The 14,759-nt window shown below is 45.3% G+C and overlaps 1 protein-coding gene across 2 annotated transcripts in view; it reads right to left on the bottom strand.

Annotated features, from left to right (window-relative positions):
• The window catches only part of fmn1 (formin 1), a 532,192-nt gene that overhangs the window by 278,482 nt on the left and 238,951 nt on the right, over window positions 1-14,759 (bottom strand). For both annotated transcript variants that reach the window (XM_038785764.1, XM_038785772.1), the window contains one exon: window positions 7,626-8,575. In XM_038785764.1, coding sequence (XP_038641692.1) covers window positions 7,626-8,575 — 950 coding nt within the window. The remainder of the gene's footprint in view (window positions 1-7,625; window positions 8,576-14,759) is intronic.

Genomic DNA, 14,759 nt, shown 5'->3' with positions numbered 1-14,759 from the left:
TGCTGACAGTATCTTCCACCTTTCTGAGGGGGAGATGAAATGTTCTAATCACAATTTTAAACGTGTGTTTAAACGTGTTATTAGGAAATGCAGTATTTGTTACTTAAAAATTTTTGCAACAAATCTATCACATTTGAATTGAAATACAACAGATAAAAAAAATTTAATTTCATTGGGTTAGATTGTTTTCAGAGTCCAGATAGTCCCAAGTGTTATATATTTTAAACCATGGATCTGTGCATAGATGGCACTGGTTTATAGTTGTGCAACAGGGTTTTATTCACAGTGCTTCTAAAATGTTGACTTCATGCTTCTAGATCTAGCTCCCGGCTCTGTCTCCAGATTGTATTGTTTTCTCTGAATCAACACCCAGTCTTAACCAATCAAGCACAGTGAGCATTATAGATACCCTACAGTGCCGAAGGAGGCCACTCAACCCATTGAGTCTGCACTGACCCTTCGAAAAAGCACTCTACCCATGTCCACTCCCCCTCCCACCCTGCCCTATCCCATAACCCCATAACCTAACCTGCACATCCTTGGACACTAAGGGGCAATTTATCATGGCCAATCCACTTAACCTGTACATCTTTGGACTGTGGGAGGAAACTAGAGGACCCGGAGGAAACCCACACAGAGAGAACTTGCAAACTCCACTCAGAGAGTGACCCAAGGCCGGAATTGAACACGGGTCCCTGGTGATGTGAGGCAGCAGTGCTAACCACTGTGCCACCATGCTGCCAATAGTCAATAGACTCACATAGTCAAACACAGAATAATTCAACACCATGGCAGGAATTTTTTGTTGCTGCCTGCTGCCAGGAAATCCAGGCCCAGATGTTACAGGCAGCAAGGTAGGAGTTACCGGAATGAAAATTCTAGCGTGGCATTTTTTATGTTCTGAAAAAAAAGACGCCTTCTCCATCGTTCTCAAATTCAACCTTGTGCTTCAAATGCAGGCATTCCATGTTATTTGAATACTTCAGGAACATATAGAAAGGAAGCAAACAATTCAAAAATCGCGAGCTTTCAAAGACGAAAGTTGGACCTCTCCATTAATCCACTGGCAATGGGGGAAAATCCAGACACAATTTCAATGGCCTGGGGGAGAATTCCTGCACATTTTTCAGAGATGTTGATGAATGCCAAGAAATGTTATTATGGTGTGACGATCTGGGCCTGTGCAGGACCCTAACCCTCTGTTCCAGAAGTAGTAAAGGACAGATGTTGCTTCATAAGGGCTGCAAGGTGGACAGCACTCTGACACTCAAGGGCACCATCGTTGAACATCAGCGATACAAGGTACCTGACAGGTGCTGGGAATCACAGGCAACCTTGTGTATGGTAACTTCAGAGCTTGAAAACAGGTCAACCTTAGGAGAGCTGCACTCCTACAGTACCATCGACGGTCCAAGTATTCATACCACAAATTGTTTTCTCTTAACATGCTACATGTGCATGTCTGCCCACGAGAACGCCCTTAAAGCTCTTTTATTATTCCCATACCTTTTGACACTCTAGCAAGGCACACAAATTTATTGCAATTTTCAACTGAAATCCTTAAAAGTTTGACATATTTGAAATATTTCACACATCCCAGCTGCATAATGCTTGGTCACTTCTGATGTGTAAGATGAACAAAACATGTCTTTCTTTGCAGAAGGATCATTTAGATCCAAAATGTTGACTCTGTTTCTCTCCACAGCTGCTGCCAGATCTGCTGAGTTTATCCAGCATTTTTCTCTGCATATTCATTCAACTTACAGGTGGCCAGAAAAACCGGCATGTCCACTCTGCTGGTGCAAGTGCTGAATGCCATCTGTTGGTGAACTCCACTCCTGACTCAACAGGGTGTTTAGGTTCATGGTGAGCTTTCCGGGTCTAATTGGAATTATGGATGCATCTTGAGTGTGGATCAGAAGTGGGGATGGGAGGGCTGGGTGGGCAGAAGCGGGATGGGCGCACTGAAATAAAGATTCTTATTGTGCATGACGGAAACAGCAACCCTGCGGTTAATCACACAAAATCACATTGATAGCTTTAAGGAGCATTTAAACTTAGATTGGAACCTAAAGCAAAGCAATAAGGCAGGAAATAGACAAAATGGCCCTTGCCTGGTTTCTCAGCCTACACTGTCTTTACACAACCAAATGTGCTGACCAGAACCTTTCCTTTTAAATTGTTGTCGGAAACTAAACAGTGCTACGTACCTCAGCTGCAATTTGAAATGACATTTGGTTGAAATTGTCAAATGTGATATTATTCACACAAAAGCACACAGCATGATTTTAACAAACACAAATTGGTACATTCTCTTCCCAAATTGATTTAAATCATGCCCAATAAAACTAGTTTTCAGACAGCTCTTAGCAAAGATATAGGGCGCGATTCTCCGCAAATGCGGCGAGTCGTAAAGGCTGCCGTGAAACTGGCCGTGTTTCACGGCAGCCTCCGCGCCCCCTCCCGGTACCTGATTCTCCACCCCCCCCGGGCGGGGCTAGCAGCGGGGCCCCGTGACCCACAGCATCGCGGCCTTAGCGACCGTCGCTAAGTCCGCGCGCCAAGCGTCACGCCGGCTGACGCGCACGATACCGTCAGCCGCGCATGCGCAGATTGGACGGCTCCAACCCGCGCTTGGGCAGGGCCGTCATCTCCCTCGGCCGCCCCGCGGACTGATCCTGCGGGGCGGCGGAGGGAGAAAGAGTGCGTCTGTGGTACTGCCGTGCCAATCTGGATGCCCAGAACGGGCATGTTGCGGCCGTTTTTACGACGGCAGAAAGCAGGTGTGTTTGCTGCCGTAAAAACGACCGTAAAGGCCTGGGAACTCGGCCCATCGGCCTGGGGAGAATCGCTGTTCGCGGTAAAAAACGGCGAGCAGCGATTCGTGTCGTGGGGCGGCCGTGGGGGGGGGGGGGGGGGCAGGAGAATAGCGGGAGGGCGGGAAAAATGTCGGGGACGCCCTCCCGCTATTCTCCGACACGTCATGGGCAGCGGAGAATCGCGCCCATAGGGTGCAATTCTACCACTGCATTGCGCCCGGCGCCAATCTGTGTGCGCAAGGTGCTTCACAGGAGAGGCCCAAAATGGGCTTCGCGCCGAGCCCAAAACCGTACCAGAGTCACCTGACCCATGGTGCCCGGCGCACTCTGAATCATGCCCTCGCTGGACACGATCTGGATAATAATATTTAATGATCCATTAGGTTCATTTAAATATGCATGGGCTAGCTGAGGCCGCATCCTCCCAGTTTGCGGGAGCCACCAGGTGAGGCCTCCGCAAGCATAGACCAAGCATGATTACCATTCCAGGAGTCTCTGAGGGTGTTGCAGCACCCCGAGGTGGCCAGGGGAGTATAGTGGCACTCCTGCTAGCACCCCGGCAGTGCCCACTGGGCATCCTGGTAGTGCCAACCTGCAACTGCCATGGTTCCTTATTGGCACTGCCAGAGTGCCATGGGGGACTTTCTGGTGCCAGGATGGCAGTGCCAGGGTGCCCAGGAGCCATGCTGGCACTGCCAGGGATTGTGGCTTGACGGGGGTCATGTCCATGAAGTGGGGTGGCATGAAGGGTTCAGGCAGTGAAAGGGGTACGAAGGGGCTTCATATCGGTTGGGGGGGAGGGGCATGAATCGGAGGGTTCTCCCAAATTGACTTTTAGTCATCTCTTGGGTGAATTGTGCCCATACTAACTGAATATACTTTAGACAGCATAAGTTTAAAACGTGTAATGAATCGTCAGTGCAGTATTTAGAACGGTGCCTAATTAATCATTATAGGGTGAAATGTTGAATATTCTGAAATCTTTCTCTTCCTCAATAATCATGATTGGCTGTGCTTGTATTTTATGACGATGCTACTTTACAATTAGGTACAGATTACAACATTCCAAAATAAATCAGAATTAAAGCTTGCTTTGTGAACCCTACCGACAATCTTGTGACTTCACAACTTCATGTTAACATCCAACATTATCATCACGTTTATTATCAAGATATCTGTGCACCAGCATCAAGCACCAGCATCCTTTCGCACATTGAGATACAGCTTCTGTGTTGGGTGCGATTGATAATCTGGGCATGAAATGCATCTAAATTTCACGAGTTTCGAGAATTTCTTCTGTTATGAAACCATGTGCTCAAAATGAATGAATTGAAGAATTTCACTGCAGCAAACTGCTGTTGACAGGGGGAAATTGGTACATAGGGTAAATACTAGAACATAGAACATAGAACAGTACGGCACAGAACAGGCCCTTCGGCCCTCGATGTTGTGCCGAGCCATGATCACCCTACTCAAACCCACGTATCCACCCTATATCCGTAACCCAACAACCCCCCCCCCCTTAACCTACTCTATGTTGATAAATGTGGGGATGTTTTAAAACATAAATTCTGCATTTGGTACTTGCATTTCCCTTTTTTCTGCATCTGCCACTGCTTTTAAAATATAAGAGTATAGCTTTATTTTAAATTCTCTTACTTGGTAGCAGACCTGATTTCAGGCCAACACAGAGGATCCTTGAGTGCGTTTGGCCATCTGATTATGCCCACAGTGATCAGTATTTTACCTTTCATTATCAGATCATTAAATTTCACTCCCTATTTTAAAGAACTTTTGAAGGGATAAGAATTCTCTGAGCAACTTTGTAGACAGCTAAATAGCTCATTGCTGAGCTCCAACTAAAATGTATAAAATTATGAGGGGCATAGATAGACACAAAGCCACTTTTTCCCTTAGTGGAGGGATCGATGACCAGGGGGCATAGATTTAAGGTAAGGGGCAGGAGGTTTAGAGAGGGTGTGAGAAAAAAGCTTTTTCACCCAGAGGTTGGTGGGAGTCTGGGAACACTGCCTAAGAGGGTGGTGGAGATAGGGACCCTCATAACATTTAAGAAATATTTAGATGTGTATTCAAGCCTATGAGCCAAGTGCTGCGAAATAGGATTAGAATAATTAGGTGGTTGATTTTGACCGGCACACACACAATGGGCTGAAGGGCCTTTTCTCCGCTGTAGACCCTTATGACTCTATAACTAACATTCCATACTCAATTAGACCATTCCTGCAAATTAACAAAAATAGTTCTTGTCCTACGCTTCATTTGCTATTCAACTAGCCATTCAATTATAGGGCTATTTTATTTAGTTTATTATGCAGACAGTAGGCGGAATTTCCCACAGGGCAGCACGGTGGCACAGTTGTTAGCACTGCTGCCTCACAGTGCCAAGGACCCAGGTTCAATTCTGTCCTTGGGTGACTGTCTCCCCATGGGCACATTCTCCCCATGTCAATGTGGGTTACCTCCGGGTGCTCCAGTTTCTTGCCACAGGCCAGGATGGCTGGAAAGGTTGATTGCCCCTTAGTGTCCAAAGATTAGGATTTGTGGAGCTTCCCAACTGAGAATTGAGCCAGCACAAAGCTTCATTGAGTAATCAATGTTTCTGAGGAGCATTTCTAACATCCCCATCTCATTTTCTCCCTGAACGTCCAAACAAGGAATAAAAACAGAAAATGCTGGAAATACTCTGGCAGCATCTGTGGAGAGAGGTTTTGCGTTGAATATGACTCTAAGAGTTATAAAACGTTCTCCCTCCTCAGATACTTCCAGACCTGTTGAGTATTCCTAGCACTTTTTGTGCCTATTTCAGAGTTCCGGCAGCTGCAGTAATTCACTTTTATTGTAGTGCACAAGGGTAATGTGCCTTAAGTCAGACTCTCTTCTCAGAAGTGCCCCTGCTGCCTAAACTGATGGCTGGTTTAGCTGAGTGGGCTAGACAGCTGGTTTGTGATGCAGAACAAGGCCAGCAGGGAAAATGAAATGAAAAAAATGAAAATCGCTTATTGTCACGAGTAGGCTTCAATGAAGTTACTGTGAAAAGCCCCTAGTCGCCACATTACGACGCCTGTCCTGGGAGGCTGGTACGGGAATCGAACCGTGCTGCTGGCCTGCTTGGTCTGCTTTAAAAGCCAGCGATTTAGCTCAGTGAGCTAAACCAGCCCCTGCGGGTTCAATTCCCATACCAGCTTACCCGAACAGGCGCCGGAATGTGGCGAGTAGGGGGTTTTCACAGTAACTTCATACTTGTGACAATTAAAGGTTGTTATTATTATTTTTGGGCAACTGAAGGAAAGAATAAACTTGCTGCCGATATTGCTTAGCTGGTACACAGGAGAAAATGAAACCTCTGTAAACTTCAACTTCATTGAAATCGGGTAAATATGCCGGGCCTACCTGCCACGGGAGGACGGAAAATTTGACAAAATATTTAAATGTCCATTGAGCTCGGGCAGGAATTTACGATCTTGGGGTTGGCGTGACCGGACAATCCCGTCCGTAAACATCTCAAATGTGTAATGGGGTTTCTAAACCTTCCAGAGAAAATAAAGTGCTTGTTCTCAACAGCACGCCATAGTTTTGATCCATCTGAGGAACTGGTTAGATACACAGCCAATTAAACAGTGCAGGTTTGCTCATATTAGAGTCCTGGCTGCAAATGGTAGCTCCACGTTCTTGGAACGGCTGAGATAAAAGTTGGGGCATTTCTCAAAAATGGAGTCTGAGAAAAGAGGGGAGAAGAAGCCAGTGTAATTGAAGTAGATGATCAGAAATTTTTTTAATTGCTTTTAAAAAACGGACAAGGATTGAAAAAAAAAATTAAGATTCAGAGGAATTAGGGTACTTCAAAAAAGGCAAAGAAATTTGAAATCGTGACAGTGAGTTACACGGTAAAATACACATTGGCCTTTAGACTCGAGAGACTGACAGGAATGAGCCATGGTCTTGACTTACTATGGCAAAAGGCCAAGCCCATCCAATTTCAAAACACTACTGTCGCCACTGCAAGGACGGATTTGTGATTATTTCCAGAAGGTAGACGTTGCAGCCAGGATAGAGGAATCCAAATTGCTTCCAAGATTTTGTCGGGTTACAGGTTAAAATACCATAAAACATTGCTTATGTTGGTATATTTTAACATTGCGGATGAAAAATAACAGAACACAATTATTTGTGTTTTGTAACATGCATCAGGGCCGTGCTGAGAAAGCAAAGTTTTGTCCATATCTTTTTATCCACAGTCACTCAAACATTTATTATAGTTAATGCCTTGGGCATTAAGAGTTAGCCTGGAGTTAATAAAATTAACACTGTTTTGATAAAAGGTGAACTTGTAGAGAAAAAAAAATTGTGTTAACACTAAGAAACGCTGTTTAATTTATTGCTGTTCTATCATCAGTTTAAAATTAAAGAATAAAGTGTTTGTAAAAATTGAATCTCAGTTTTTTCCCAACTTACACAAAGTTGATTATTAGTGGAATCTTTTGCTATCATGTGATCAGTAAGCTGACAGAACAGAGCACTTACCAATTACAGAACCTCACCTGACTTTCACTTCAACAGGAGGGCAGTGCCAAATATTGCCAAAATACTGCCAGAATGCTGATAAATATTGCCAAGGTGGGGAAGGTGACAATTTCACATTTCCCTTTCCATCTCATTCACAATTAGCTGCCATTGAATTAATTTAGCAAATTCAAGTTGTAATTGTAAATGTAGCTCTAATTTGTTATATGAATGGAACAGCACTAAAACACACAAACAGAAATAATTATCATTTATGTACAGTACCTGGAATCTTTTATCTGGATTCTTGTCCAATACAAGGGTTTCATTGGGCGACGTGGTTCAACCATAGGTTTCCTTGCATGTCTCTCTGTGGATAAACTGGGATTAGGAAAAGATGAATTTCCAGCAAATCCAAACGGTGGGGGAGGCGGAAGGCCACAGCCTGGGAGAGGAGGAGGTGGAGGAGGACCACAGCCTGGGAGAGGAGGAGGAGGCGGAGGTCCAAAGCCTGGGAGAGGAGGCGGAGGAGGAGGACCACAGCCTGGGAGAGGAGGAGGAGGAGGAGGAGGAGGTCCAAAGCCTGGGAGAGGAGGCGGAGGAGGAGGTCCAAAGCCTGGGAGAGGAGGTGGCGGTGGAGGTACACAGCCTGGGAGAGGAGGCGGAGGAGGAGGCCCAGAACCTGGGAGAGGAGGTGGAGGAGGAGGTCCAAAGCCTGGGAGAGGAGGTGGCGGTGGAGGTACACAGCCTGGGAGAGGAGGCGGAGGAGGAGGCCCAGAACCTGGGAGAAGAGTCGCAGAACATTGAGACTGGTCTGAGAGTGGTGGTGATAAAGCAGGAGCTGGAACAGGCTGAGAATCTGATACTTGTGAAGTTGAGGTTTGTGAGGATGATAAAGCTTCCTCTTTTATAGTGTGCAGAGAATGTGCTGACTGGCCATTCAGGTTCAAGGATGCAAGATTCAGCTTTCCTGGACTGGTCTGATTGCTTTTGGCTATTTTGCCATCATCTTGAATGTGGATGAATGTTTCTCTGTCAGTTTGAATGCAAACATTGCGAAATGTTTTTGGTACAAGTCCATCTGCAGTGGAAACAGCAACATCTCTTGTTTCAGATTTGCCGTCTTTTGTTTTATTTTCCAACGCATTTTTCAATTGTGCAGCAGTTTCTTCAAGTTTAGCGATTGCTTCAGCATGTTCCCCACGGATATGGAAAAGTTTCAACTCAAAATCATTCTGTTGAGAAACAGTATACAAATTAACATTCATTAAAAACACCTATCTAAGCAAATCATGATTTTTTTTTTGTCCATTAGAGATTTGCTACAGATGATCTTACAAGCATTTTCTCACAAGTTTATTTTTAAGTTTTTAATTTTGGTCACAAAATTGTCCTTAATGTATTATCACTGGGGTCAAGGCATGAGTTCTGCTCAGTGTGGTGACCCGGAACCAGCTTCATAGGACAGGGTTCATTAACAAATGCCAGGCAAACTCCTGACGGTATTGATGTTAGGCTATGACCTGAATGCGACAGTCATTCAACTAATGCAGCACCAGAATTGAAGGAGGCAGCATTGACAGAAATAGAAATGGCACAAGATTTTAGGATTGAAGATCTGGTGGTGGAACGTACTGTTCCATTTTCTTCATCCTCCACCTGCGATACTGCCCAATTTAAAATGATTGAACATAGAACATAGAACAGTACAGCGCAGTACAGGCCCTTCAGCCCACAATGTTGTGCCGACCATTTATCCTAATTTCAGATCAACCCAACCTACACCCCTTCAATTTACTGCTGTCCATGTACCTGTCTAAGAGTCGCTTAAATGTCCCTAATGACTCTGACTCCACCACCTCTGCTGGCAGTTGAGGTGCAATAAAACCTCGGCCTACATATTTCACCTCATAGTTCGTATTATTCCACCTTGCAATTTATCTCTCAGCTTCTGACTGATTTCTGATTGTATTTAAAGTAGTGTGCCCAGATGGTGGCTAAATAATAGACTTAAATGAAATACATCTCATCTTAATATTTAAATAATGCTATCATACTATTAAAGACCAGTCACTTAAAATTTGGCAGAGGCTCTATCGGGTCTCCTGCTATACCTCCAGTGGAGTTTCCAGGAAAATGACACATACCCAGTTATGCTGTGTTGTCATCTTGATTGGATTATTTTTCACTATATTACAAGCAGCAAGATTTCTGTCTGGCCCTTAAAGATCAAAGTCTAGGCCAGGGCCTGCAACGTTCCAAATAATACCCACTGCTGCTCTTCAGCCGGGATCCAACACTGTATTTATACTGGTATGCTACTTGAATGGCGGTGTCTAGGTGCAAGTGCCTATATAGGCCCCATTGATAGGATCCAACCGTGCCCTTGAATAACTCAGTTTTATCCCCTACCCCCCACCCTGCCCCAACTTTGTACAAAATCTGCAGGACTCATCCCTGAAGGACAATGATGTGGAGATGCCGGCATTGGACTGGGGTGAGCACAGTAAGAAGTCTTACAACACCAGGTTGTTGACCTGAGGAAGGAGCAGTCCTCCGAAAGCTAGTGTTTGGACTTCAACCTGGTGTTGTAAGACTTCTTACTGAAGGACAATGGCAGATGTGCTCCCAGCTTCATTGCTGGCAGCAGGACATATGTAATGGGAAGCTCAGATATTTATTCAAAGCATTTCAGCATAACCTACCCCAGCATATTTATTTACAAAATATAATCCACATGTCGAGTTTTATTGGAACACTAAAACAATACGATAATTTGTAGCAGAGCATCAAAAAGACATTATAATTTTTAGAATCAGGATTAGATTTGGAAACCAGTTTGATTTAGATCGATAACAAAAACAGAAATGCTGGAAAAACACAGGAGGTCAGGCAGCATCTGTGGGGACAGAAAGCAGAGTCAATAGGCAGGATCGCGCGAGAAGGCCATAACGGGATTTGTAATGGCGCGATCTCAGGTTGAGACACCCCTTACCTCCGTGATGTGATCAGGTTCACACCCAGAAAGGGCATGAACCTGATTTCCATATTTTTATATCTATTTATATACTTACGATGCATGCACCAGTCGTGCAGAAAACATGGCGTCGAGCGTGTTGGACCGCATACCGTCCCACCCCGACCTCACAGTCCACCGTCTGTCCAACCCCCATCACTCCTCCCAGCCCCAGCAGAAGTCCCAGGCCAATGGCTCGGATCCCGGAAGAGTGTGGCAGTGCTGGACACTGTCTGCAGCCGGCAAGCCGGGTTCCCAACCGCTGGGACCACACGTGGCCGGCGCCATCCAGAACTCGACCTATTGGGGGCGGTGCATTGCGGGTGGGCCGGCTGAAGATGCGCCAGCGGTCTTGCGACTGCACGTGGCGCACGTCCCGATGACACCGATTTGGTACACCGATGACACCGTGAACCGGCTTCAAACCGGATCCGCGCTGGAAGCCATTCTCCGCCCGATCGCTGATCCTGGTTTCAGCATCGGGCTAGGGAGAATCTCACCCTTTGTCAATGGATGATTTATATTGGAATATAATTTCAAAGGAAATAAAGAGTTATATAGTAAAATGATCTTTTACAAGCCTTTTTGGTGATTTGGATAACATTGAAGGAGTGATTTGGACCATTAGCGAGTATTTAAAAAAATATTTTACACATAACAAAAACAATAACAGCCAATAACAGACTCCTCTACCCTCCCCCCACGCCTCCCCCACCTGTTAGCACCGGTGACCAAGTCCGATATCCCAAATATGACCTCGAGGGCCCAAGGCTTTAGTTCAATTTTTAAGATCGCCAACACGGTGCCAAAGAAAGAGACCCAGAACCCCACGAGCTTAGGACATGACCAGAACATACGTGCATGGTTGGCCAGGCCCCTCCCACAGTGCTGACGCTTATCCGCCACACCCGCAAATAACCTATTCATCCTGGATTTGGGTAAATGGGCCCTGTGCACTGCCTCCAACTGGATCAGTCCTAACCTCGCACATGATGGTGCTGTACACATATTCTCACACCACACCCCTTCCTCCAGCTCGAACCCCAACTTCCCAAATTTCGCCACCAACTCCTCAAAGCTCGCGAACCGATGTTTAATATTGAAATTGAGCTGAGCAAACCACACTCCACTGGGTCCTTATCCTTCTCTAGCAGAAGCAAGATGGATGCTGGCATCATCGACTCCGGAAGAGACCCCTGATCCACCGAGTTCTTAAACACCTCTGCCCGCCGCAGCACCAATTGATCGGCAAATTTTTAATTAAAACCCGAGAAAAAAAATTTATTAAAAAAAAAGAAAAAAAAATGTAATTAATAAAACTACAGGGAGCCCGTCCGGCCCCCACCCACTGCACCTCCATTCCTCCACCTTGGAACACTCCAAACCCTCCAAAATGCTCCACATATCCTCCTCCTCCGGTAGGTCTGATTAATACAGATTTCTATAGAACGCCTCAAATGCCCCATTAACATTATCCGGCGCCGACACTAACTTACCACCTGACTCCGGACTACAATCTCACAGGAGGCCGCCTGTCACATTAGCTGACCAGCCAATAACCTGCTGGTTTTCCTCCTCCCCCATTAACTTCCTAAAATCAACTCAAAATTTTCAGTCGGGCTTTGATAGAGGGCCCAAGGGGTGGCAACTATTATAATAATAATCCTTACGAGTGTCACAAGTAGGCTTATATTAGCAATGAAGTTACTGTAAAAATCCCCTCGTGGCCACACTCCAGCGCTTGTTCGGGTACACAGAGGGAGAATTCAGAATATCCACTTCACCTAACAAGCACCTCTTTCGGGACTTGTAGGAGGAAAGCGGAACACCCGGAGGAAACTCAAACACGGGGAGAATGTGTTGACTCTGCACAGACAGTGACCCAAGCTGGGAATCGAACCTGGGACCCTGGAGCGGTGAAGCAACAGTGCTACCCACTGTGCTACCATGCCACCCATTAACAAAAGAGTTTGGTTTCGTATGGAGGTGATAGCGGACCAGGGCGGCAGGTACGTATAGTTACAGCGACAGAGAGGATAAGTCAATGGGGTTGGTGTCTGTGTACACCCCACATTGGGATGATGTGGAGTTTATGAAGAGGATGCTGGCTGTGATATCTCATATGGATATGGAGCCCCAACTTGGATTCGTCTTAGCCTTTGGGGGCAGCGAAAGCACTGGCAGCGTTCATGAAGTAGGTGGGTGAAGTGGATCCATTGTGGTTTTTGCAGCCTGGGGGCAGGGAATTCTCCTTTTCCTCGCCGGTGCATAATGTGTGTTCACACATAAACATTTTCGTGATGGGGAGAACCTTGCTGCCAGGGGTGAGAAATGTGGAATATTCATGATAATGATTTCAGACCATTAATGAGCTGAATTTAAAAAATATGTGGGACAAAAGGGTCAGTGGGGTGTTTTAACAGAATGGTACATTAACACACTGCGCCACTCAGTGGTCACAGGCAGTTCTGCAGCCAAGATCCATCAGAAGTTGTCAAATGTAGTCATGAAGGGGGTCCAGCAATGGAAGAAAGGAGGAGATATTGGCAAAAAAAAAATTTGGCGGTCACTTCCACTACAACTGTAAAAGCATTGTTTCACCGTATCTTTATATGTTTCTTAAAATAGTTTATTTTTCTCTGTAATCTGAAATCTGCTTTTTGTTGCTGACTTTACAGAGTTTGTAAAATCTTACCCGGTGGTAAATATTTATGGCACACTCGCTGAAAACCAGGACAAATGCTTTGCAAAGATTCCAAAGTGATATACCAGACAATGATTTATAAATAACTCTTGTTGTAAACATACAGACCTGTATTTTTGGTGTTTTTATCAACATCAATGAACATGCAGAAAATATATCATGCTTCCCAGCACTAGAAGAGTATTCTGTGTGCGCATGTGACTCTGTGCGAGTGAGTGCATGTGTGTGTGCATGTATGTGAGTGTGTGTATGTGCGAGTGTGAATGTGTGTCTGTGAGTGTCTGTGTGTGCTCACGTATGTGCGTGCACTTGCAAGTGTGTGTGTGTGTGTGTTTCGCAATCCACTCCAACGGGGGGGGGCGAAGACAAAAATCTAACACAAGCTAGAGAACCAAGTAAAACATTACCATACTGAACCGAGGCTTGTTCTGACTTGACATTCACAAACGTAGCACTGGATACTTATCAGGAGCAGGAGGCTAGTCAACCTTTCTCCTCCTCAATGTAGAGACATCAGGGTAGCTGGTGGCATAGTGATGATGTCACCCGGTTACTAATCCAGATGCCCAGGCTAATGCTCTGGAGACATGGGAACAAACCTCATCACAGCAGCCGGTGGAATTCAAATTTATGTTCAATTAATTAAAATCTGGAATTGAAAACTAGTCTCAGTGATGGTGACCATGGCCACTGTCAGCAATTGTCGGTAAAACCCATTTAATTCACTATTGTTTATTAAGGCAGGAAGTCCGGGGTCCTTACCCTGTCTGGCCTACATGTGACTCCAGACCAACAGATATGTGCTGGGTGTTCAACTGCCCTCTGAAATGAGGAAGCCACTCAGTTCAAGGTTAATTAGGAATGGGCAATAAATGCTGGCCTTGCCAGTGACGTCCACAAACACACAAAATAAGAAAGGTGCCAATTATTAGACCTTTCTTGCTGCTTGGCTGAGATCAACTAACTGTAAACAGGGATTGAACTTTGAACTTGCCTGGTTCAGCACCATTGTAAGAACGGTATTTACACAGCAACAAAACACTTTAAAATGGTTTTAAAATTTACATTCTCCATCTGACTTAATAGGATTTCATGAGTAAAGAGTGAAAGATAACTACCTTAAAGAGAAATTCAAATTATATTCTTAAGTTTCTTGTAAATTAGCCTTAAAAAACTGTTTTGAATGTTTGATGACAAATTATTGGAGGAGGACATGAAGGGATGAATGTTCCCAAATCCTGCAGAGTCGGGTTTGGAGGCAGTACAGATGGAGCAAAATGAGGGAATCCCATATTGGGGCAGTTCTGAATGATCCTGCTGGAGGTGTTGGGTCTGACTGGCAATAGTTACCCACTCGCTATGGTGAGTACCTAATTAGACTCGATTAAGTGCTCACTGGGACATTGAGTCCAACTGATGATGCAGCCAAGATCTTTCTGATGCAACCCAGGCCAGAGCCCCGTGATTTCCTAGACACAGCCTCCCAGGAAGGGTCAGCCACCTCCTTTCAAACATCCCTTCCTGGAGCTGTGGGAATCAAAGGGTCACAGCTGCAACTGGTGGCCATCCTGCAGAGAGTAGCCCCCTTGAACATGATGCCCTGACAACTCAGTTGTACACTATGGACAAAACTATGGCCAATGTCAGGATCGTGGACCAAATGGGGACATTCAGCTGAGTTATTAATAAAAACATTAAT

The sequence above is a fragment of the Scyliorhinus canicula genome, chromosome 2 (genome assembly GCF_902713615.1).
Source record: "Scyliorhinus canicula chromosome 2, sScyCan1.1, whole genome shotgun sequence".
Taxonomy (NCBI): domain Eukaryota; kingdom Metazoa; phylum Chordata; class Chondrichthyes; order Carcharhiniformes; family Scyliorhinidae; genus Scyliorhinus; species Scyliorhinus canicula.
Note: the sequence above shows the minus strand (reverse complement) of the source record. Positions and strands in the feature narration are given on the sequence as shown.